Source organism: Phalacrocorax aristotelis, chromosome 1 (genome assembly GCF_949628215.1).
Source record: "Phalacrocorax aristotelis chromosome 1, bGulAri2.1, whole genome shotgun sequence".
NCBI lineage: Eukaryota > Metazoa > Chordata > Aves > Suliformes > Phalacrocoracidae > Phalacrocorax > Phalacrocorax aristotelis.
The window spans coordinates 149,567,015-149,591,660 of NC_134276.1; the positions used below are offsets into that span (position 1 = coordinate 149,567,015).

Consider the following 24,646-nt stretch of genomic DNA (forward strand, 5'->3'; position numbering starts at 1 on the left):
GTGTTATGGAATGGCTTGGGGTGATCAGTGTGCTGGTAGAACCTGAAGGCCTCAGAGGACTTGGCTCACTGGGCTGCCAAGGTTGTTACAGTGTATTTGTAGCCTCCAGTCTTCATTCTGCTCAAAACCTCTAATTGGCTCAGAACAATGCTCTTGTTCTCCAATGTTCGGTAAAGCTTTTCTGAAAACATCCTTTTCTTGTGGCATAGCATGTTGGCTCAGAAAGATGAATCAATCCATGTCCTATATGATGTCAAAAGCTGGTATGTCTTGCTGTGCTAAAGTGACTGATTTTTTTTATCCTCATTTGGAATCAGAAATAAAGTTTTGTCATTCCAGTAATTTCTTAGAGGTCTTTTTTTTTTTTATAGGAGCTTTTATCAGGTTATTTCATAGTGTTTGAAAAACTCTGGGGAAGTCCAGCTTCTCAAACTGGATAGGAACTAACTTTAGGATGGGTTTCTGTGTTGAAATATAACATCAGGAACAGCTTCAAATCACTTCAAATGAGCCTTCTTGCCCTGGTAAGTGGTGGAGTGAGAAGCCTCTATGTGCTTCAGCTTGGTAGTGAAGTCACCTTCACCTAGTGTGAATTGATTGTACACTTACCTTAGAAGTGGGATAAGCATTGCTCATCAGAAAATGCCCATGGTCTGACTGCCTACAGGTGTGGGGTATGGTCTTCATTGGAACTGCTTGTAGACTGAGGGCTCCCTATATTGAAACAGGCGGATTTGTGTTTTGAGGACTTGTGTGTTCTCATGAGGATTTGTGGGAGATGCATGGATTTCACCACCCAGATAACAAATGGAGCCATTGCTGTTATATATCATTGGGTTTTGGGAGGCCTGTAAAGGGAAGCGTTGCTCCTGTGACTTGCTGTGTTAATGGCCACACTCCAGAAAGCTTCTCATGAGAGTTTTGATTCTAGTGGGATGCAGTAATTTTTACTACTGGAATAAAAGCATGTTTACTTCTTTGAGAAAGAACTTTTCTTTTGCTGTGTGTATAGAGTACCGTGTGGTTCTTTACAGCATAGTGACAGTTCCAAGATGTAAAGAATGTCCCCAGCTTCCCAATAATACCTAGCTTCACCCCACACAGCTGGTGAGTTGGTGCTAGGTGAGAAGGGATCACTGTATTGGTTACTGGTCACCCAATGTGAAGATTTGTGCTGTAAGGGATCTCACTGGTATGTGGCTGTGTCAGGCATTTAAGCCAGTAGTTCTTCCTGAAGCTTGTCTTATGATACGACAGCTATCCAGATGGCATACTATTCCCTCCTCACCTTATAAGGGGGCAGCTACCTCTTCCTTGGTATCTATTTTTCTTCCAGAGAAGAGAGATGATATGTTTCTTGTCCTCTTTCTTTACGTTGGCATTCATTCAGCATAGGGACTCTGCTGTGATCAAAGAGTCGTGTATGACAGAGCAGCAGATAATATATTTGTTGAATTCATACAGATAAAACGTTTTATTTTGTAGGTCTAATGTTTTCAGTACTCATGTTGTGGCACCTAAGAAATGGTTAGTAATGAGCAAAGTACACATTTATATTCACTACCTTGATATGAGTTTGGGAACCAGAATATTATCTGTAACTACTTTTGTGTTTGTATGTTCCCATGTTCTTGCATGTAACTTGTATTTCTTTTCAAATCATTGCTGGATTGAGTTTTTCTTGGTCTGAGAATTCTGTGAACACTTTGTATATGTGCTTTGGTCTTCACCTTAAGAATGGGTTCTTGTATTTACATCCATGTTTGTATTTGATCTCTCTTTTTCCCACTTTTGTCCTAGCTTGGGAGGTGGGGTAGATAAGAAAGAGGTGGAGACCCGAAAGACTTACTTCCATACGGTGGACAGAAGCCCACCAAATCAGGTTTGATAAGTGTATTAAAACACAAACATCTTTTTGCCAGCATATTTGCTTGAGTGTTTAATTTTATGAACGGGAGTGATCTAAATACCATCTCAAAACATACTGTGGACGGTGCTGACGTTCCTTTTTTCCATCTAGTATGAAAGGGAAGCTACAAACAATGGCAGCCACGCCTTTGTTCTCCTCCTTTCCCATTCCTTGTCTGCATAATATGGAGCTAAAATAATTGCCACTTCTGGATTTAACTTTTCTTGTCAAAATTGTCCTCTTTTTCCATCTGTTCCACAGTTTTACTGCTGCCCTAAACCTGCACATTTTTCATACCTGTGATCACTTAGAAAGTCATGACCATATTGTAGCAAAGTGCATTTCTTTAGTTTTAGCTGAAAGTAAGATAAATCAAGTTCTGGAAATGAAAACAGAGCTTTTTCATTTGTTGGAATAAAGACTTTTTTTAGTGTCGTTTCCTAAGGAAGGGAGGCTTACGGGATTTGTCCATCTGCTTTTCAGTTCTGCCGTAATAACTTTTGAACAATTTCATCCAGATTTGATGGGGAATAAAAGTCTCAAAGGTAATTGATTTCCTACAAGAAAACTGCAGGCTGGGTGGAGGAGAGAGACAAAAATAGGTGTCCCCACTGTCTGTAGCACAAGCTTAACAATAATCTGTGCTTAGGCGTTTGCTAGCCAAGTTGCAAGTGTGTACTGGCTGCCTAGGTACTGCAGTAATCTCAGAGTTTCCAGAGCGTGTTAGTGAGTCTCACTTAGGCAGAAGCTGAGGGGCCATGAAAGGGAGACAAGGGCATAGGGAAAGTTGCTGAGGAACTAGAAATTTAGGGAAAGGATGAAATCAATGGAAACTGGGGCTATTGAAGCTATCAGTAGTTTTATGATTGATGGACCAACTTGCTTTCAGATTCCATACAGTACTGTGGTTTGTCGATCTCTGACTTCTCAGAGATTTGTCTGTCAAGGGTGCATCTGTGGTGTTTGCCTGACTGTGAAATAACGAAAACAGAAGAAAGTATTTACATTGTGCTCAAGAGAAAGTCAGCACTCTGAAGTGGAGCTGGGCAGTTACTTTGGCAAATGTTTTAGTCACTCAAAATGCTGTTTAAGCTAGAGAGAACAAGCTGAGAATTTAGGTGGAATTAAGTCAATAGTGTTTGCCAGAAAAAATGGAGAAGAATGTTGGAAGATACATTCCCATAATATTTTATTTTTCCAGGCTCAAGTCATTAGTTGAATGAACACTTTTAACAAAATCAGGATGGAAAATGCAGGGAGAGTGACTCCTATAATGGGGGTGTATTGCCGTGGAATATAGGACCCCTGCATTTGCAACACTTTCTGCATGAACTTGAATTTGTACAATCAAATTAATTGTGTGTATCATTTGCAAAATCTCTTCCTATCTCTTGCATTTGATAGAATTACAGCACTGGACTTTCTTTCTCGTATATGCATTTTGTAAAATAGTCATATTCCTGCATCTGTGGTGACTGTGGGAAGGAACCACCACCTGGAATTATTCATTGCCTGTGCCTCTGTTTTTCATTGGTTTCTTTGGTCCTGGGCAAGTGCTTGGGATCCTGAGCGTACTTGCAGTAATGAGTCAGTGAGAACCTCATGCTATTATTGTAAATAGCAACACGAACACTGTTCTTGCATGCATTTTTTCACGGGCTTTGTCTTTCTCTCCCAGTGCTCCAGCCAAGGAATTTACAGAGCTTCTGAGTCAGCAATCAGCTGCCTCGAGACAAAACATGCAGGATACTGCAGACTTGCAGAATAGCCAACAAGGCATACAAATACCCTGGAAACCTGGCAAATCATTCTTGCCTGCCCTTGCTTTGCCTCCTGTAATTTCCATGATCTCTGACGTGTTGCTTGTGGGTTCCAAGGGATTTGGGTGTTTACATCAAGAATGCAGAGTTCTGGGGAGTGACTAATTGCAGTGACTGAAGCCTCTGTATTTGACCTGTGGGCATAACTGACTTCACAGCCTGCATGAAATGGGATGTTGGCAGAACTGCTATATTAATGTGCTGCTTGGGTTGTGCCGTGTAAAATGACCTGCTTTTGCAGGTTTGTCTCCTGGCTTGGCAAACCTTGAACACAAAGCAGTAAGTTCCTAGAATGAAAGTAGGTTGCACTTCAACTTCGGTATCTCCCTGAGCAGTGCAGAACCAGTGCTGCTTCACTCCTGTGGTGAAAGAGTACAACCGAAGCAAGAGTAAGAAATGAACCTATGTTGTCCTTAAATCTGGATATATCAGTAATGGGCTATGGACTGACAGTCTTAAATTACCACTCCACTGAATTTGGGTCATATAACTTCTATTGCTTTTTCTCAGGAAGTGGTGGGCACCTGGAACACTGGTGTAAAGTGAGTGGGGTACAAGAGGTGGGGGAAACAACACGAAATAGTATTCAACTTGCAATGTTGTGCTGATTAGTGAGTCATATGGCTTTAGTCTGTCGGTATTTGTTGTATCTGTATTAGACAGACTCACTGAAATTACTTCTTCAGTGTAAGAGGTGATTTGTTGGAACTCATTATAACATTCTTCTTGAGAACAGAACAGGAGATGCAGGCTTAAAGCAGAGTGTCTTAGACCTCTGCAGTAGTGCAGTGGTTACCCTGAGGTGCAAACCTGGAGCATGTTTTCAGCTTCACAACAGTGAAGTTATGATTAAAAATAAGGAAAGCAGTTAGTTCCATCCTGCTTAATGATTAGTACTGATATAGACATGGCATCACTATCAGCCAGTTAGAAAAACAGCTTCATGTGTACTGAGCTCTCTAAGGCAGTTGCCCTAATAAAGTCAGAATCCCATTCTCCGGTATAACCCATTGTATTGTGGCTTCTGTAGGAGATTTTGTTTTTATTTTTAGTAACAAACAATTTGTGGCTGTTTGTAAAGGTTTCCAGGTCTCCTTTGCTATTTCTAAACATAAGCAATAAATACCATGTCAGGGTGAAATGCCAGAGCGCCCAAATAAACTGCTGCAGGGCTGTCAAAGGGGAGGGGAAGAGACATGAGCTGTAATGTTTGACTTGGCTTCCTGTCCGTTGGAAGCAGGAAGAGAGCTGGTGAGAATCTAAAAGGTTTTATCCAAGTCCACATATTTCCTTTTTTACCTTAATACCCTTTGCAAAAAAAAAACAACACCAAAAACCAAAAACAAAAACAAAGGACAAAAAGCACCTCAGAAATGCTTTCACTTCCATAGTTCCCACATATGTTCCCATGCTGCCCTCCTATCTGAAGACAAAAAGAACTATTCTGTCTTAGAGAGCAATCTGTTACATGTGTGTACTTAGTATTATGTATAAAACGAAGAAGGAGATTTATTACATATAAGTGAAAGAGAGGGAGAGAAAAAAACTGTTCTTTAAACAAAACTTGCTATTTGTGATCCAGACAATTCATTCTGTAGGCCTGCAGTCTGCTTCTGAGTGATCCCAGAAAAGCAACTAAGAGTAGCAGACCTCCTGTTAGCATATTTAGTCTGCTGAGGCCAACTACCACCTAAAATTTTATAGGGACCTGCATATCAAGAGAAGTCGAAAACCACTGAATAGAGGAACTAATATGAGAATCTCACGAGGATCATGCATCAGCCATGTTTTACTCTTACACTGCTTACTTACTGACAGCAATATATGCATAGATTCTAGGTAAGGCAAATGTTTATACTGCTTGATGCAACACAGACAAGCATTTTTTTCAGTCTTGACATATTTTCTTAAGCATTTGATTGCTATTAGCAGGTTTGACTTCTTTCTAGGATTGCAGTAGCCATCACTGTGTTTGTTATGCCACTGTACAAAAACAGTGTTTGCAAGGACCTCTCACTACAAGAAGGACATTGAGGTGCTGGAGTGTGTGCAGAGAAGGGCAACAAAGCTAGTGAAGGGTCTGGAGAGCAGGTCTTATAAGGAGAGACTGAGGGAACTGGGGTTTAGTCTGGAGAAGAGGAGACTGAGGGGGGGCCGTATCGTTCTCTACAACTACCTGAAAGGATGTTGTAGTGAGGTGGGTGTTGGTCTGTTCTCCCAAGTTACTAGCAATAGGATGAGAGGAAATGCCCTCAAGCTGTATCAGGGGAGGTTTAGGTTGGATATTAGGAAAAATTTCTTTACTAAAAGAGTGGTCAGACATTGGAACAGGCTGCCCAGAGAGGTGGTGGACTGGAGGTGTTCAAAACCTGTAGATGTGGCACTTCGAGATATGGTTTAGGAGGCATGGTGGTGCTGGGCTGACGGTTGGACTTGATGATCCTAGAGGTCTTTTCCAACCTTAGTAATTCTGTGGTTCTATGATTCTTTGAACTTGTGCTATGCCATCTTCTTTCCTTGTCTCTATTTATCATGAGCAAAGATACATCTCTTTTTAGAATAAAGGAACCAAACCTTATTTTACTGGTGGAATATCAACTCCTAAAGTACTTTGTGGTAGTAGTGTTTTTAAGACCAGCACATAACCATTGCTGTGGCATTACCATAGTGATCTGTTTATCACAGTGTCTGCTATATTGTCTGTCATTTGTTTTAAAACCTCTGACTACTTCCAAATATCTCATAACATCTGATAGTTTACTTGTAACTTCTCTGCTGTTCATGTGAAATGAATTTTGATAAAACTTTTTAGGGTCTGGCTCAGGTAAAGTATTTTGTGATTTAGCAGAGGCAAGATGTCCCACTGTCTGCAGTGAGGCTCAGTGAGCTTTGGAAGGCTGTGCTTCAGTCAACTGGGGCAGGACTCCTCAGGGTATTGATCAGTTGACTGACTTAGGACTGATGCTTTATTAGCTACTGAGAATATTGGCTCTCAGTTCAGCAGGCTGATACAAAATTTTGGAAAGGGGAAAAAAAGAGCAAGCTCAGTTATGTTTTCTTCTTTTTATTTTATAGGTTAATAATGCTTGTAAGCCAGAGGTGAAAGTGGCTCTGCAGAGCAACATCAGGAAATCTGGCAGACTGGAAGAGAACAGCTGTCCCCCAAGGCAGCTGTGAAGTGTGAAGTATGGAAGAAAGTAAGAATGAGAAGGTGAACCAGGCTCATGTTCTCTTTGACAGATTTGTCCAGGCTTCAACCTGCAAGGGGACTCTGAAGGCTTTTCAAGAGCTCTGTGACTATCTAGAACTAAAGCCCAAGGATTATCGTTCTTTCTATCACAAACTCAAGTCCAAGCTAAATTACTGGAAAGCCAAAGCCTTGTGGGCCAAATTGGATAAAAGAGGCAGCCATAAGGACTATAAGAAGGGGAAAGCATGCGCCAACACGAAGGTAAGAGTTTTATTCATGGTGGTAAAGACAATGATTACCCAGTTTGCCTCTGGAATGCACAATAAAATGTCTCAATGTAGAAGGACATTTACCTGGTGCCAGTATAAGCCCAGGGACAATTTAGGAGTGTTCTCACACATATTATTTATAATATAGTCACAATTTGGTAGCATTTGACTCTCAGTCAAAAATTGCATTTGATACTACCAAACTTGACTGCCCACCTGAATAGGGGAAGCTAGATGGAAATCCCTGGGAATGACCAGAATATTTGTAATTTATTCAGGAGAAGCAGCCTGCAAGTTTCTGTGTTACGTGTTTTTGTGGCATCAATACTATAGATGGGTTAGAAAATCTTAATTGGTAAACCTTTAATCTTGGTAGGCTTTTTTTTTTTTAACATTTTTTACTAGAGAATAGCAGGGACGTGATATTTGGTGTTGTAGACTAGATAAATAATATGCATGTTTGGAAATTTCCAATTTTAATTTGAAAATTCTCATGAGTGTCTCAAGAAAAGTGAACTTGCTTGCCAACTTGGCAAAATATTGTGCTTACCATTATTTAGAAACTAATCACTTGGATTCCAGGTTCAGAGAAAAAAAATACTCATACTCTTTTTAAAAGAATGGTATGCATGGTATTTACTGGAGGAATTCCTGCTTTTACACACACATACACACCATTTTTTTCTTTTTACTGGAATTATTTTGAGCTGGTATTTATGTGCTGCACCCTTGTTTGACTGCACAGTGTGAGCTTTTTTATTTTATTGTTACTGAAAGCAGTTCTTTATATCATGCATCAAAATGTGGATGGAATAGCTTATTTTTGCAAATAATTGTACATTCTTCCTTTTTTAAAAAAGGAAGATAGCGCAGAATATGGTAAGATCAGAACAGGATTCTGTCCTTCACTGAGGACAATAGATGCCACTCCTTCTCTTGAATATTCACCTTTTGGGAGAAGGAAATATCTGAATAGGAGGAATTAATGACTAATTCATCAGTAGAGAACTGAGGGGGAAATATATCCTGTTTAGGATATGTAGGTCATTTAAGATCTGTGGACTGAAGGTTAATTCCCAAGTAGATATTAGGAAGTTATGGTAGTTTCTTGATTGTTTATGCTGTTTTACTTTCCAATGGCCATTTTCCTATGGATGGTAGCATTTATAATTAATTACTGCAGTAACATTTGGAAAAAATACTGATGAACCAAGGTCTACTGTCCTAGGTCTTGTAAAAATAATGCTTTCCTCAAGAAGTTTGCAATTGGTACATCAGATTATAGATAGCAGGTGCATATAGATAAACCTGGAAAACAATAAAACAATTGGGGAGTGCTGGGTAGTCATCATGGTGGACACTAGCTTCAACACTCCAAAAGTCCAGCCACTGTTGAGGTTTACATTTTTCAGGCAGTATAAGAAAGGAAGGACTTACAGGAAGATGAACATAGTGATTTTTGCATATATTTAGGAATAAACCTTCCAAGTACCATGGACATCATGGGGAAAAATTAAAAACTGTTTTTCTGAAAACTTGACTGCACTTTGCATTCATTGGATTCAGGAATTGGTCTTATTTTGAATGAAACATGATGGATAGAACTGAAGCAAGGTGTTGAAGGCTGTGAAATGAAGACAGGTGCCTTATGCTTCAATGAGAAAGAGATTTAGCAAGCTGTGGAAGAATGTTGTAGTGGTATTTTAACTTATTTGAAGTAATAGACTAAAAGAGTGATTTTGCATCTGGGCTCTGAATATATCTTAGTTATTTGTTAACACTGAAGAAAATGTTACATTGATAGTAGAGGAGCAACATGAAAGAAGAGATTTAATGGAAGAATAAATGTATTACTTCGATAGTGCTTGATTATGAGGACATACAAAAATAGCTATGAGTGGAGGTTGACATCCAGCTATGAAGGACACTCAGAAAATCGATTGTGACACTTACCTAGAAGGGAAGTGGTGAGGTGAATTTAGAAGGATGTTAGAGTTCCATTTTGTCATGTTGGACTTGAACTGACAATTAGACAGCCACGAGGAGATGTTAGGAAGGCAAAAATTTTAGCTTGGACAAAAAGTAGTCAACTCGGAGTTGGAAAATTTTTGTGAATCTACAGCATTGACAAGCTGATTGAACCAGTGCCTGTGAATGAGGTGATGCAAAGGCAAATTGTGGAGGAAGATGACAGAGAATGACGGGTGAAGCCCTGTGGGAAACTGATGTTAAGAGGGGTGGGAGAAATGAGAGAAGTCCTTCAGATAGTCCTCTGAAAGAATAGGTGGAGACGTGGAGGAGTACTGAGTCTTAAAAGAAATCAGAAAAGGACATGCTTTCAAGAAATGCATGTAGCCAACAGTCTGTAGAACATCTCCTGAAGTGCAGTTGAAAAGCAGGTAAACGTGGTAAAGCATACTGGGTGTGATGTTTAACTGAAGAGTCTGCTAGAGATTTTGTATAGTCCCAAGTTTAGCCTATTTCATGCACCAAAGCCAAGCTAGAGAGAGTGTAGGATGGAATTGGAGAAATGGGGTCAAGAGAGTGATTGCAGAAGTGGCATGCAGTGATCTTGAGATGGTGGTGAGATAAACTGAGAGACTCACAGGGTCTTGCGTGACTCCCTCACTTCATGATGAGAGAGAAACCTCAGAACTTGCTGGCATTGGTGTGAAGGACCAGAGGGGTGGGTGGGGGGAATGACTGCAGTGGACATGTCAGTGATCAAACCGAATTCATCTCTACTAGAGGGAAGGGAGGGTTTATTCCATAGCTACTCTCCTGTGTCGGTGACAAGGAGAAGTAAGAGAGTAAAGGAAAAGAGGAAGGGGAGCGGACACAATCGAGCGAATAATTTGCCAGTGAAGAAGCTATTGGTGATGTTGTTGTATAGAAACACAAGTAAAAAGGATGGATGATGAATAAATTAAAGGTGGCACCCCCTCTGCCCCAACCCAGAAGCATATAGGAATGTGGCTTTGGGATGGATGCCATTTTGAGTAGTGAAATTAGTAGCTGAGAGAAAGTGAAATGTAGTTAAATTTTTTTTATTATTATTATGTTTTAAAGAATATGTACCTGTGATGATAAATGATTTTTGTATGGCTTTACGTATAAAATTTGTTGAAATTCTGAATGTAAGGAAATGATAAATATATGTAGTCTTTTATATTTTTCATGTATGTTTCTGTTCATTACTTGCTGCTATCCTAATAGTATCTGCCATTAAATGTTTATATGTAATTCCTAAGAGATAATCATAACTATTCAAAGTAGAGGCCTTTTGAGAACTGAATGATATCTGATTTGATGTTTCCTATCTCACTTAGTTTTATATTCCTAATGTTTAATGTAGTTTGCAAACCACTGATTAAAAAATACAGAAATTTAAGTGTGCATGTGGAGATAATAGAAATTGTAGTAAAGATTAGGGGTTTAGCCATGTCATCAGAAGTCAAGTCAGTAATTTCTTTCATAAACTCAGCTTCTATACACTTGAACATATACCAGTTTTTATGTTCTCATCCTCTGTAGCGTAGCTCTTACTTGCCCATTTAAAAATTGGTCAGGGTGAAGTGCCATGACTGTAGCTGGGCGGCAGTTAGGCAGTTACTGCATCACATGGCCAGCGTCCAGGTTAAACAGAACTCAGATAATCAGCGTTCATGAAAGCAAGACTTGGACGTGATGGGTTGTTCAGATGAAAATATTTACAAATGGTGCTCTCTCTTCCTTGATTATACAGAGTATACAGGGTTTCAGTTTGCATTTAATGTTCCATTACCATGGTGTTGTTACTGAAAACTTTAATATAATCTGTCTGAAAGATCTTGAGCAAGAAGCGTTTCTGAGGGATGAGACAGCTTTAGTGCATAGCGTTGCAGGAGTTGCTTGGAGTCATTGACGGAAAAGGGGACAAGGAAGAGCAGCAGTTTTACTTGGTATCTCATGTAGTTCCTGCTGCCTGTGAGAGTATCAGAGGGTAGGTTTCTACGAGAGATCTAAAACTGGAAGAAGTGGTAGAGGTGGAAAAAGGAGCAGAATTCTGGTTTTAGTTGTGCTTGAAACTTGCTGTGTTTTATAACAACATAATTTAATGTTTTTGTGATGGTGAGAAAAGATGGCAACTTCGGCCATGAATTACTTCACTGAGTATCATAGATTTTACATCCAGAACATCTAGAGTCTTAAACATAACCTAGAGGTTGTTCATCACATTCTTGTTTGGAGGCAGGGAGGAAGGTTGTAGAGAAAAAAAATTTTTTTACATTTATGTGACAAAATTACAGGCAATAAATTTATAATTTTATTACATAGATCTGAGTTAGAATAGTCCGATTTTAGTACAATTCCTTTGCTGTTGTGCACTCCATCATAACTATTTTATATGGGGAAAGTTATCAGCAAATAAGGCACCCAACTCAAAATGGTCGTGTTGCTTATTGAATCCAGTCTCTTTGAAGATTGTAGTTGTCAGATGAGTAAAATTATTACCTGAACAAGTATGATATGCTCTGCTAGTTTTCTTACAAGTTTAAAAAGCAAAAGCCTGTGTGGTGTTTGAGAGTTATACTTACCCACAAAGAAAACAATATTAAATTGGAAAAAATTATTAGATCCTAATTGATTATCCTTTTTTAACAAATGACAAGTTGGATACCTGTTCAATATACAAGTCTGTTTTGGAATTTAATAGCTCAGTGGTTGGGCTTGCCTTTTCTCCCATATAGCTTCAGATTCCTGAAGCTACTAAAGAAGCAGTGCTGGTATTCTTCCCTTCCCTTTCCTCTAGACTTGGATCTCTGCCCTCAGATTTATGTGACTTCTTATCTTATACAGAAGTCTTCCTTTGAATACGCCTGTCAGTTGTTGTGTTGTCGTTGTGGTAAATTGTACTGTTCTATTCATCATTCAGGCTTTATCTTTACAGTTTCATACCATTTGCAGAATTTATGCCCCAGTGAATAACTGGTGAAAATGTGGCAACGTGTAAAAATTGGCATATGGGGACAACCAAAGAACAGAGAGCTTTGCTTTGGGATAGGCTGTTTATCAGAAGGTTGGGTTCTGGTTAAGTTCTAGCATACTTAACTGTTTCTCAAAGGGCTTTGTTGTCCAGCCATAAGGGTATATAAGGATCTTGAAGATACTCACATGCCAGCAGCAGTCAACCACTGTAGCAAGGTCTTTATTCTGTGGGTCTGGTTTATACTCAGTAGAAATCGAAGTACAAAAATGATATGACAAAATGGACTGCGTACTGTATTCTCGTGAATGCACATAACTATGCTAGCTTTCTTTGTGGACCTCAGTTTTTATGGGTAAGAAGTGTCAACTCACTATCTTGTTTTTTTAATCTTAAAAGAAATGATCTTGCTAGATCATTTGTTTCTCTGAAAGTACTTCCAACACTAGATATGTAAGTATTTTACATTCTGAAGTTGTTTATTAGCCTCTGATAGTGCTTGTGAGTAGAGTGGAAAAAGGTATGAGAAGATGAAAGACCTTTGATGTAACAAAGGTTAGGTTGGAGAAAATGTATTTTGATAAAAATTGTCTAGTCACACAAACATCATATTTACTTTCCTTTGCTGCACTGGTGGAAGCACCAGCATGTGCATAAGTTAGAGTGCTCTGACTTGACTACTGTCTGTGCTACTCTAAATGATGATGTTTATAGAAATGCTAGCATCTCTTGTATTTATCTGCCTTAGCCATTGCTGTGCTACTCAGTGATGATGAGGTGTTTTTGGTGTTACTTAAGATTTTCTCAGAAAAGGCCAGGTCAGGCTTTGGAAGATGAGATGAAAACACTACATCACTTTTTTTTTTTTTTTTAAAGAAAGAAAGCACATGGATGGAATGAGGGGGAGAAGCCTTCAGAAATATTGCTGTTCTCCAGGTGATTACATAGCTTGGAGAGTACACCTTGGCATCTCTTTTTAAAACAAGAGTTTAGAAGGGGCAGGTGACTTGCCTGCTTCAGACTTTTCACTGCTCTGTGATATGCTTTGTTTCCAGGTTGTAGTAACTACTTTAACATATCAGTGGCAGAGCATGGCAGGTAACAATAGAAAGACTGATCTTAAATTTCAGCTTATGTTGCAGATAAAGAGCACTTGCTCCTAAGAGCCGTGGGATGCTTGGAAACTGTGTAAAGATATCTTTTTCCTCTTAGGACTGTAAAGTGACTCTGTGCTGGTTGTTTTGCAGTGTCTGATAATTGGGGCTGGACCCTGTGGCCTTCGTACAGCTATCGACCTATCATTCCTTGGAGCCAAGGTGGTGGTCATAGAAAAGAGGGATGCCTTTTCCCGCAATAATGTGCTGCATCTGTGGCCATTCACCATACATGACCTGAGGGGTCTTGGCGCCAAAAAGTTTTACGGCAAATTCTGTGCAGGATCCATAGACCATATCAGTAAGTACAGCCACTGCTAGACACAGCCATACTTTTTCTTCGTAGGGGAAAGGTGGGTGAGGGCATGGGGGTAACTCATTAAAATTCAGCCCACACCAACCACTGCTCTCAAGTCCTTATGGTACAATTCAGCATTGCCTTTGCATAGTGCATTTTGGGCTAGATTTAGATGTGAAAGAAACTCATTGTGCCACAAGATTATCACACATGCAGTGTATATCTGTCGTCTTTTACACCTATTACTTTCCAAGGCATATCCTTTTCCTAATCTGAAAAGTACATTTAGGGTTCAAGGGGTTTTTTGGGGATTTTTTTTTTCTTTTTGATGGATAATTTTCATATTTTTGCTGTTGCATTCCTGCACCTACCACATTATTCTGTTTCTATTGACCATTACAAGCAGCATGTAAAAAGAAAAATTACTGAATGCTTTTGAACATTCTTGTGAATGTTGATCTGGAAAAAGGAAGAACAGTTTTGGCTTCGTTAATTTTTGGAAGTGAAGAAGATATTTTCAAGAATACTGTCAGCCTATGAATAAGTTTTGATTAAATAGAGGCTTACATATTAAAATTGAGAATAATTTTGATGATTCTCAAATTCTGAGAAATCAGTCTCATTTGAAAGCTGAACACTCTGGTGGAGCAGGAGTTATTCTTTTTCAGTTTTTCTTTTCTTCGCGCCCCCCCCCCCCCCCCCCCCAATTTACTGGACACAGCACAGCCAGGCTTTGCCCAGCAGTCTGTGTTCTCCACTGGGCATAAGTGGGAAGTATAAAGAGGCACAGACATAGATGTCTTCTTTTTCTTTGGCAATGAATGGTAAAACGGAAGATCTTCAGATTATCTGTCTTGCAGACTGGTTTTTCCCTTCCAATTTGTTGTCATTTTTATTCTTCCAGTACTTCATGCATGTTGTCTTCTTTTGTATCTCAGCACAGCTGAAATTTAGTGTTCAGATGTGCATTTTTTCATTTCACAATCTAAAATATGACAGTAAGGTGTCTTCCTTCAAATTAATAGAGTTTGCACAGTGTCGTTTTCATACCCACTTCCTATATTAACTGAAGAGGAAAGAGGTGGTAAGGAACTTACTATGCCCTCACTAACCCAAAGGTGTTAGGATGAAGGTGCAGTTCAGTATTACAGCTAGGCTGATCAAATGGTTAGTTGCCATATGTGACAAAAGTACAGTCCTGCTTGTGCTCTCTTCCCTCCCTCTCCTCTAGTACACGTTCTGGTTGTTTTCCTTGTTGCTGATTTGGGGACTGAAACATAAAAATATTTCCTTTTCATTCTTTGAAAAGGGCTGCGGTTTCAGCTATATAGAATTTTCTTGGCGTACCGTGATATTACACACCAGTGCTGCCTCAATGAAGTGCTGGGAACACAGTGGGAAAAAGATAGTAGCTGACCTTTAAATCAGTTTATCAGTAATGTCAACCAGAGATGTGTGGGCACTTGTGCTCTCCTCTTTTTTTTTTTTTTAATTTTTTAAAAAATTTCCTTATCATCTGCTTTTTTGCAGGTATCCGTCAGCTCCAGCTTATCCTTTTGAAGGTTGCCTTGATCTTGGGAATAGAGATCCATGTCAATGTGGAATTTCAGGGGCTTGTTTACCCTCCGGAGGATCAGGAGAATGAAAGCAAGTAGCATTGAAATGGGTAGTAAGGAAAGGGGAAGTTGTGGTAGGACACACAGTAGATTTTAATTGCCCATAAACATTTAAGCCTATTACACTTAGAAGACACCTTTTAAAAACAACTCCTTTCCTTGCATTCACTGAAGGTATTTATATCAGTGAATGATCTGTGTTATGCTTTTTGTATCTTTGTGAAACCTGTTCTCTGATAACTGTGGGAGATGGTGGCTTACTTGTTTTATGGCATCCTATTAATTGAATAGACAGTAGAGAAGCTATAAGTAGTGATCCTTAAAGGTAATAGGGGCAGTTCACTGGAGGTGCCTCTGCCTCTGATTCACACAGAGTGGCTGTGCAAGTCAGCAATAGGCCTGTCAACAATATAGCTGTCCTGCAGTGTATCTTTAGTGACCATGTGAGGAAGGGATTATGGATAGTAAGAAGTGCTTCTATGTATTCATTCTATGATGAGCACTCTTTATATTGTTGTTAACTTGGAGTTTATCAACAGGAATAGGTTGGCGTGCATTGGTCCACCCAAAAACCCATCCAGTATCTGAGTATGAGTTTGAAGTAATCATTGGAGGGGATGGCAGGAGGAACACCTTAGAAGGTAATGATGTGACCATAATTTGCTTTCAAATAGAACTTATTCTTAAATTAGTTAGAACAAAAATCGCCTGTAACATGCCAATCAAAATCTGGAAAGACATTTGACTAGTGAAAGGGGAGATTAAATGTTCATGTAAAAATCCATTTGTATCAAAGATAAGAGGGTTGTCTTTTTCCTCTTCCTATCCTCTAGCAATAGAATTAAGTGTTTTGACCTGGGTAATTTTTCCTACATTTTTTCTTTAGTGGTGTTGTAGCTCTTACTTCTCAGAGTATGAATTGAAGTGTTGAATATTATTTGTGTAGTAGAGAATTCTGTCTTAATATTTTTGATGCAAGTTGCAATCTTTGGAGAAGAAGTAGGTAGGAAGGAGAGGGGAGCTTTTTCCCTAAAAATGAGCTTTTATTGTTCTGATGAAGCAGTTGTTGCTTTCTCTGTGGAGGTGTTTGTAATTTATTGGATCCATTCTCTCTTTATTTAGTGAGGGCACCTGTCTATGGCATGCTGAGCCTTTTCTGAAGGTATGCTTTATTTTTCAGTGTTACTACTTTATCATTCCCATAGGGTTTCGCCGGAAAGAGTTCCGTGGTAAACTAGCAATTGCTATCACAGCAAACTTCATCAACCGCAACACCACAGCTGAAGCCAAAGTAGAAGAGATCAGCGGTGTGGCCTTCATATTCAACCAGAAGTTCTTCCAGGATCTAAGAGAAGCCACAGGTTTGCCAGCAATTGCCAGATTTCCAGTGAAAACTATTTGTCTTTATTATTACAGCTTTGTAACTCAGGTATCATGTTTAATCAATAAATGAATATCTTGTGCAAGGAAGTCAGTCATTGCTGTCTCTCTTTGAAATTTGACTTCCCCATTTTTACAGCTGTTCTATACAGCTGTACAAAGCAGATGTGTACCATTCAGATGTGTGTAATTTCTATTCAGAAATGGAGGACTTATTTCCCTGAAGGCTTTCAGGAAAAATGAGCCCCAAATAGGAAAAGTCTGAATCCTGAGTTCCGTTTCCTACATGCCACATCTGAATGCAAACCTTAGAGTGATGATAAATATATTTTCTAAAAGAAGTAGCTACGTGCAGGTGAAATGTGCTGTTTGTGGTTTTGTTGAAGATACGTATTTTAAAGTCATCAAAAGCATGGGAGAAAGCTGCTTGGCATTTTCTCTCTAAGGCTTTCTAACCACATAGTTTCAATTTACTTTCTTCTGATAGAGCTCTTGCGTTACATGTAACATGTAACTTGTTCCTTCACTACCATGTCTTTTGTTCTGTCACAAGGTATTGACTTGGAGAACATTGTCTACTACAAAGATGATACGCACTACTTTGTCATGACTGCCAAAAAACAGAGCTTACTTGAAAAAGGAGTGATACGGCATGTGGGTATTTACTTTTCCTATACTCTCTGTAAACTAAGATTTTGGTACAATTTGTTATCAGTATGCTGAAAGAAGGGAAGCAGTCTCTTCTTTTACCACGTAATGTTTTTGTACACGTATATTTAGACCACAAATGCATGTGGTTAATGCCCTTCTGAAGTGTTTTGGGCCATCAGAAGACTGTGATAAGATCTATCCTCTCCAAATTTGTATTCTTTTTTTAGATTTGGGGGCTTCTTTCATGTTAAGATGAAATACGCTTAAAGAACCTTTGATAGCTTAGTTGAGCGTCCCTCATTTTATGGGAATGAAACCACAGGCAGTAAAGAAAGTATTGGAAATGTATCTAATTCTGACAGAAGCTGATTTAAAAGTAGTTTGGCCACAAATGAATAAATAAAGATTGGGGTCTCATGCCTCTTGTCTGAACTATGTTAAGAGAAATGCTCAGATGTTCCTTAGCCCTTTCATAGTCAGAAATGCTAGTAGGACTGATTACTGTTTGCAGTAAAAAATTTGCAGATTTTCTCTTGGAAGCATAAACACATATAGGAATGAAAGAAATTATAGGGCAAACCTGTATCAGTGGATTTGTAAGAGTTTTAGTACTATTATGTGTACCAGTCTTAAGATAAACTTGTGGATTTGGCTGTTTCACTTTTAATTTTCGCTTTTTGGCAGGATTATGCTGACACAGAGTTATTACTGTCACGGGAGAATGTGGACCAAGAGGCCCTGCTTAACTATGCCAGAGAAGCAGCTGACTTTTCCACTAATCAGCAGCTGCCATCGCTGGACTTTGCCATCAATCACTATGGTCAGCCAGATGTGGCCATGTTTGACTTCACGTGCATGTATGCATCGGAGAACGCAGCCCTAGTGCGAGAGCAGAATGGCCACCAGTTACTTGTGGCACTGGTTGGGGACAGTCTCTTAGAGGTTTGTGTTTTAAACTTATCATGTGTAAACAGTGAATTGAAGCATAAGCACAAGCCATTGCACCCATCACCTAAATATGTACTGCCTATAGGATAGTTACTGTAAGGAAAGCTGCTGTTTGTTATATAATAAAGTGGGAGGATTGAAGGAAGGGTAGGAGTGTTGGGAAAACAGAATATTTAGGATGGCAATGATCCTGCTTAAGAAAATGTGTGCAGAGATTTTTTTCTAAAGTTATGTTTGTTCCATCTGCTTCTTATTGGGACAATTAGACTCTACAGAACCTACTATAGGCCTGTTAACAATTAGTTGGTTAAAACATACAGTCTTGAAGAGTAGCTGTTAAGACACTCCAGGCTATGAATTGTTGTTGAAAATAGAGGAACGTTGGCTTTGGGGGAGCTCATGGGCAATTCACCATACATCTGGCTTCCTCTAGCCCAGCAGGGTTGGAGCTTTAAGCTAATTACTGAGCTATAATTTCCCAGCAGATTACCATCTGAATATATTATTCCTGATATTTGTTTAAAATTTTCTCTAACTGTTGGTTTTCCTTTCTCTACTTTTTTTATAAACTGTAATATTAGCCATTTTGGCCAATGGGAACTGGAATAGCCAGGGGATTTTTGGCTGCAATGGACTCTGCTTGGATGGTACGAAGTTGGTCACTCGGAGCTAGTCCTTTGGAAGTTCTTGCAGAGAGGTAATAGAGAAAATGAATACACTTTCAGTTCTAATCTAATCCTCCATTGTCTCATCATTCATTCCAGGCTCTTCTAGTACCAATATATAGACAGAATGAGAGATACAGATTCTCACTCTTTTTAGAGGATGCTTGTGGGTATAGTTCAATCGAAAAAAAAATTTCCTAAGGATCTGATAAACTGAAGTCTGTTTGCAGAGGAATAAGGAATGTTGCAGCTGTTCTTGGTCCTAGTTTTTAAAACTGCTTTTAAAGCAGATTAGACGAAGAGTCCTTTTTTGGTGCTTAGTGATATTACATGGGGAAAGTGAGCCTGGCTTACTGTCACCAGCCTTGCAATAGCAAAGCAGGTGAAGATGTAGGCTCCTTTAAAGTACCAGAGACAAAAATTCTTGCCATCCCCTATTATCCTGTAAATATATGTATGATTTTCTTTGAAGGAAGCTAAGATCTGCTTTTATTTCATGTTCTCCTAAATTGATCACTTGGTTTCATATAAGTCAAACCGCATCTTGTGTTTCTTTGGAGTATTGAGTTCTTGATGTGAATGAGTTCTTATCTTTTGGTGACCCAAGGTGATATCTTGGATATCAGAACTTGGGTAATGAAAAGATGGAGTAAGAAGAAGCAAGGTTAAACGGAACCTATTTTAAACTTAAGCTTCTCACCATCAGGAGCCCTAGTATTGTTTTAAAAATTGTATAAATGGCACAATGGATATTTGAAGTTCCGTTTGTTTGAATTTAAAAGATAGTGAAGGTAATAATGTTGCAATTGGAGGCAGACTTCCATCACCTTTCCATTAGACATTTGCAGACGGCAGTAAGATCTTCCCTGAGCTTTCTCTTCTGCATGCTGATAAAACCCACTTTCCTTGGCCACTCCTCACAGGGTAAGTGCTCCTGTTCCCTAGGTGGCCTTCTTCCTGAGTCGCTCCAGTGTCTCAATGTCTTTCTTCTACCAGGGAACCCTTTCAGTCACCCTTAATGTATTGTTTTATTCCCTCCTTTTGATTTCTGTAATTGTATTAAATTGCAGATTTTAATACACTTATACTGAAATTTAGCTATGCAATATCTGAAGCGGTTAGATTTCTGATCTGAATGTTTCTCTCTCCAGGATTGATGTAGCAGTATTAGGAGTGAAGCATCTCTTCAAAAAAAAGGAACAACCCACAAAACATAAAACAAACAAACAAAACAAACCAAACCCAAAACTTTTTCTTAATTTTATTTTCCCAAGGGAAAGCATTTATAGGCTACTTCCTCAGACCACCCCTGAGAATGTGAGTAAAAACTTCAGCCATTACAGCATTGATCCCGCCACCCGGTATCCCAATGTCAACGTCAACTTCTTGCGGCCACAGCAGGTAATTGGACAAATGGTGCTTCTGAATGCTTATGATCTGCATTGTCTTTCCTTAGGTGAAGCAACGCTAATGTTTTGGGAACAGTTGGTGACCTCATGTAGCAGTATAGCATGGAAGCAGTGAAAAGCAGATGTATCAGTCAAGAGTAGACCTTTGTACTTCAACAAATTCCTGTTAGGAATTTTTGATTTTGACAATTTTAAGCTTGCCATAATGATACATGAAATTTATACATGTGTGTGTGTGCGTGCATGCGTGTGTGCGCATTTTCTTTGTAATAATCTAGTATAGCAGTCTGTCATTGCAATTTGGTATCCATCGAGCAGCAGCAGTCAGCTAGACTGTTCAGCACTGACTAGCTGTTCTTTGTTGTTCTGGGGTTCTTGGGACTAGAGATTTCTGCTACATAAGTGTACTTGTCTTCCTTTTTGTGCCTTGGGATGGCTCCTTCTTGTCCTGCTCATTCTATGTGGATCTTGGCTGCATGGCATATTGGTAATTTTTAATTTTTTTGTGTCATTTTAGGTACGCCACTTGTATAATACAGGAGACTTGAAAGACATTCACCTGGAAATAGAGAACTTTGTGAACTCCAGGACACCAAAGCTGACTCGGAATGGTAGGCCTGGCTACTGCTCCGTTCCTTTCAGTATTCTGGAGCTGGATCAGTGCAGGACATAGAGCAGCAAAGCTCTTAAGTATTACTTAACTGGTCTCTTTTGCTTTAGAAAAAGTATCCAGCAATTGTTTCATCAATGGTCTGATTTTCCAATTTTTCAAGTTTCAGTTGACATGTAAATATTTTTTTGTTTGCCTAATTTCCCTTGCTTTATAGTGCTGTTGTATTTCTAAGCATATTTGCTTATGCAAGCATTTTTTTCACCTCCTTTATCCTATAACAATGTCCTTACTTAGAGTGCAGAAGCCTGGCCTGAATTCGCTCTAACAGTAAACTTAGCCTTCCTACGAACGTAACAGAAGGTATTTCTTGTGCAGTCTTTCATGTCCATGCTTTCCTTTACTTATCTAATCTCTTATCTTAACTAAATGAAACCTCACTTTGCTTGCATTATTCTGAAAGCTAGATGCCGTGTGATAAGCTTTTCAGTCTACTTGTCCTGTACCCTGAGGGGTATGTTGAACTTTTCCTTTCGTACACCTTGCCTTTGTATGTCCAGATAGTGTTTGGGGACTTTCAGAATGACACTTTACTGCTAAGCCTCCCCTTCACTGCTGAATAGCTATGTAGTCTTTTGATTTGTTCTTTGGCCTGCAACCACAGTCCCTTTAGGGTGTAATCTTGTCAGATCTTGCAGTAAGGCAAGGTCAAAACAGGTCAGTGCTTTTAAAGAAAGCTTTCAAGAGAAAAGAAAAAGTTGCAGAAGTACATTTGTAGTTCTTCCATTAGAAATAGTGTATCTGGGCGCCTTAGAGCACATTTGTGCTACTGTGTATCCTTTTGATCATGTTTAAAACAAGCCTTTGCGGCTGTTTTATAATTCCTGGGGCTCTTTTACAAGGGCTAGGGTGAAAAGCCTAGCAAGTACTAACTTAGATAATTTCTTTTTAGCAAATTAAAAATCCTTTCTTGGATCTAAAATAGATAAGATAATCTTTTTTTAAAAAAATAAGAATTTTGTCCTGTACTGCTCATTGTAGAGGGAACTCTTGTTTACATGAAGGTTTTATTTGTTGATTCATGGTTATTATTTTGGTTTTAGAATTAATGAAAGAGATGTTGTACATATCTACTTAAAATTGTGATTTCTTCCAGAGTCTGTAGCTCGCTCTAGTAAATTGCTCAGTTGGTGCCAGAGGCAGACCGATGGATATGCTGGTGTAAATGTGACAGATCTCACAATGTCATGGAAGAGCGGCCTAGCCTTGTGTGCCATTATCCACAGATACCGTCCAGACTTAATGTGAGTAACTGGCTGTTTTGAACAACTGGGAAGAGCAGAACACTGGTGATATTTGCAAATAATAGTATGGAGACTGAGGCAATGCATCTGTGACTTATGGAGAAATGGATTGAAAAGAATTCAATTAAACTTGAAAGAAGCTAATGTATGGTGGTTCACCAGCAGAGTGGAAGGTCATAATAACTTGATGAATATGAAGATAAATGTGTTGTCCTTTTTCTTTCTGGATGATTTGATAGAATTAAGCTTCAGATTGGGACTGACTGGAAAGCATTATTTATTGACAGTTCTTTTCTCTGTGAAGTTAGTCAGGAATAGTGCATAGCTTCAGTTAAATTTCTTATGAGCAAGTCTCTACACAGCCCATTATAAATCTCCTGTTTAACAGCAACTCTTTTAAAAGACTGTTAGGCAGCTCTTTTTAGAAGTAGTGACCCATAGTCTAAATAGAGATGTTACCACTGTTTGTGCACTAGCATGCTGATTGGATGAACGAGAGAGGTGTCACCTTACATGATATATTGGATAAAACAGTGCCCCGTTTCTAGAATGGGAAAACACTGGCTGGAAGAAGTAACAGGAGCAAATACTCTGGCACTTTAATTGAAATCTGAAATGGCTTCAACTTCCCAAAGGGACATTAAAAAAAAAATGCTAGAGCTGTATTTAAAGATGTAATCCAATGTAAAGCATGCTGAAAAATTACCTGGTTATTCCCTTCCATGTGCACTGAAATACTTCTTTATTGGTGTACTCAAGTTAACCGGAGCTACTCTGTTTAATAGCTATATATGTTGTGGAGAGTTCAAATAGCTTTTAAAATGGTTTAGGTAACTCTCTACAAGCTATAGCTTTTTATATAGTTTTGATATAGTTCTACATGTTCTGGAAGAAGACAGCGGAACTAAAACATTGATCAGTCAAGAAAAAAAAGGGGACGAGAGTGAAGACTTATTTTAGTTCCAAGCACACAAAATATTTTATGTAGGGGAAAAGAGTACAGTCTTCTAGCAAAGGAGGAAATGAAGATATATTTCAGAGGATAATAAAGTTTTTAGGAAGAAAAATCTAGGTTTGGAGGAGGAGTGAGAAAAAACATGGGGAAAAACCCCTAAACCACCAAAACCATCCAAACCACCCAAAAAAAAAAAAAAAAAAAGGCAAACAAAAAACCCCAACCAAACCCGAACTTTTGAGCCAAAGTTCACCATAATTAGGCGGCAACAAGACTGCAATAAGAAAAGGTTGCTGGCAAATAAATTTGACAGATTTTGGAGAAGAAAAAAAGAAGAGTTGGACCTGTAACTTCTTTCAGAAGATTGGTTTCTACTTGATTCAGTTCATGCTGTCTTTCTGCCCTTTGCAGAGACTTTGATTCTTTGGATGAGCATGATGTGGAGAAGAATAACCAGCTGGCTTTTGACATAGCTGAAAAAGAGTTTGGAATATCTCCCATTATGACTGGAAAGGAAATGGCATCTGTTGGAGAGCCAGATAAACTGTCGATGGTGATGTACCTCACACAGTTCTATGAGATGTTCAAAGACACCATCGCCTCTAGCGGTAAGGAGCTTGGGGCAGGTCTCTCAGATTTAAAGACAGCTTCAGGATGAATGTGTATGTATGCTGCTTCTGCATAAGCTCATACTAGTCACTAACTTTACATCACAAAAATTGGCTTCTTATTGGTGCTGATGAGTATCAGGAGCAAAAAGATGAGTTAATACAAAATAATGTTCTCAAAATAATGTCCTCAAAAGTTCTAAACTCACTTCAGCAATACTAGATAACTTTTCTGCTTTCTTGCTATTATTAGGGGTTCATCTGTCTTGGCTAATGTGAGATGCCTTGCTAGTGTAGTTGTTTAGTAGGTAATTTCAAAACACTGGCCAACTTTTTATCTATTTACCATCTGTGAATGGTGAGTAACTGAAGAACAATGAGGAATGAAAGATCTTTGATTAGAACTGAACGATGTCATTGCCCAATACAAATCAGTATCGCCTACCTTTAAATATTAATAATGTTGTTATAGCTGTTTCTTTGTTACTGATGACCTTAATTCAAGTCTATCACTTTGGTGGGAAAAAAGGTTGTGTTTTAAATGCCTTTCAGAAATATAGTGTGTATCAGGTATTATTTCCAAAACTCTGAACTCTTCTTAAGAATACTGTTCGTCGTGATGCTCTTCAAACATGAAAGTAGATAGCGTAAACAAACACAGTGTTTGTTCTGGGTGGTTATAAACTCTGAAAGGAGAATTGATTTTGACAAAACGAAAAAGCAGAGTAGCTGAGAAAAGTATTCGCTCTGGACATTACAATCATTTTGTACAGAAAATTTGTGTTATGTTTAAAAAAAAAACCACACAAAAAACAAAACAGTGAGTCCTTCAGTTGTGTAATTAATAATAACACCACAGAAATAACTTTTTGGCATTCCCTTGTCCTACCTGTT

The 24,646-nt window shown here is 38.8% G+C and overlaps 1 protein-coding gene across 4 annotated transcripts in view; it reads left to right on the top strand.

Moving 5' to 3' along the window:
* MICAL3 (microtubule associated monooxygenase, calponin and LIM domain containing 3) overlaps positions 1–24,646 on the top strand; it is a 168,106-nt gene that overhangs the window by 48,917 nt on the left and 94,543 nt on the right. For all 4 annotated transcript variants that reach the window (XM_075115489.1, XM_075115500.1, XM_075115510.1 and 1 more), the window contains exons 2-13: positions 6,805–7,180; positions 13,402–13,609; positions 15,137–15,253; positions 15,762–15,863; positions 16,428–16,583; positions 17,156–17,256; positions 17,938–18,195; positions 18,783–18,898; positions 20,141–20,267; positions 20,793–20,886; positions 22,042–22,189; positions 23,556–23,752. In XM_075115489.1, coding sequence (XP_074971590.1) covers positions 6,917–7,180; positions 13,402–13,609; positions 15,137–15,253; positions 15,762–15,863; positions 16,428–16,583; positions 17,156–17,256; positions 17,938–18,195; positions 18,783–18,898; positions 20,141–20,267; positions 20,793–20,886; positions 22,042–22,189; positions 23,556–23,752 — 1,888 coding nt within the window. In that variant the 5' untranslated portion in view covers positions 6,805–6,916. The remainder of the gene's footprint in view (positions 1–6,804; positions 7,181–13,401; positions 13,610–15,136; positions 15,254–15,761; positions 15,864–16,427; positions 16,584–17,155; positions 17,257–17,937; positions 18,196–18,782; positions 18,899–20,140; positions 20,268–20,792; positions 20,887–22,041; positions 22,190–23,555; positions 23,753–24,646) is intronic.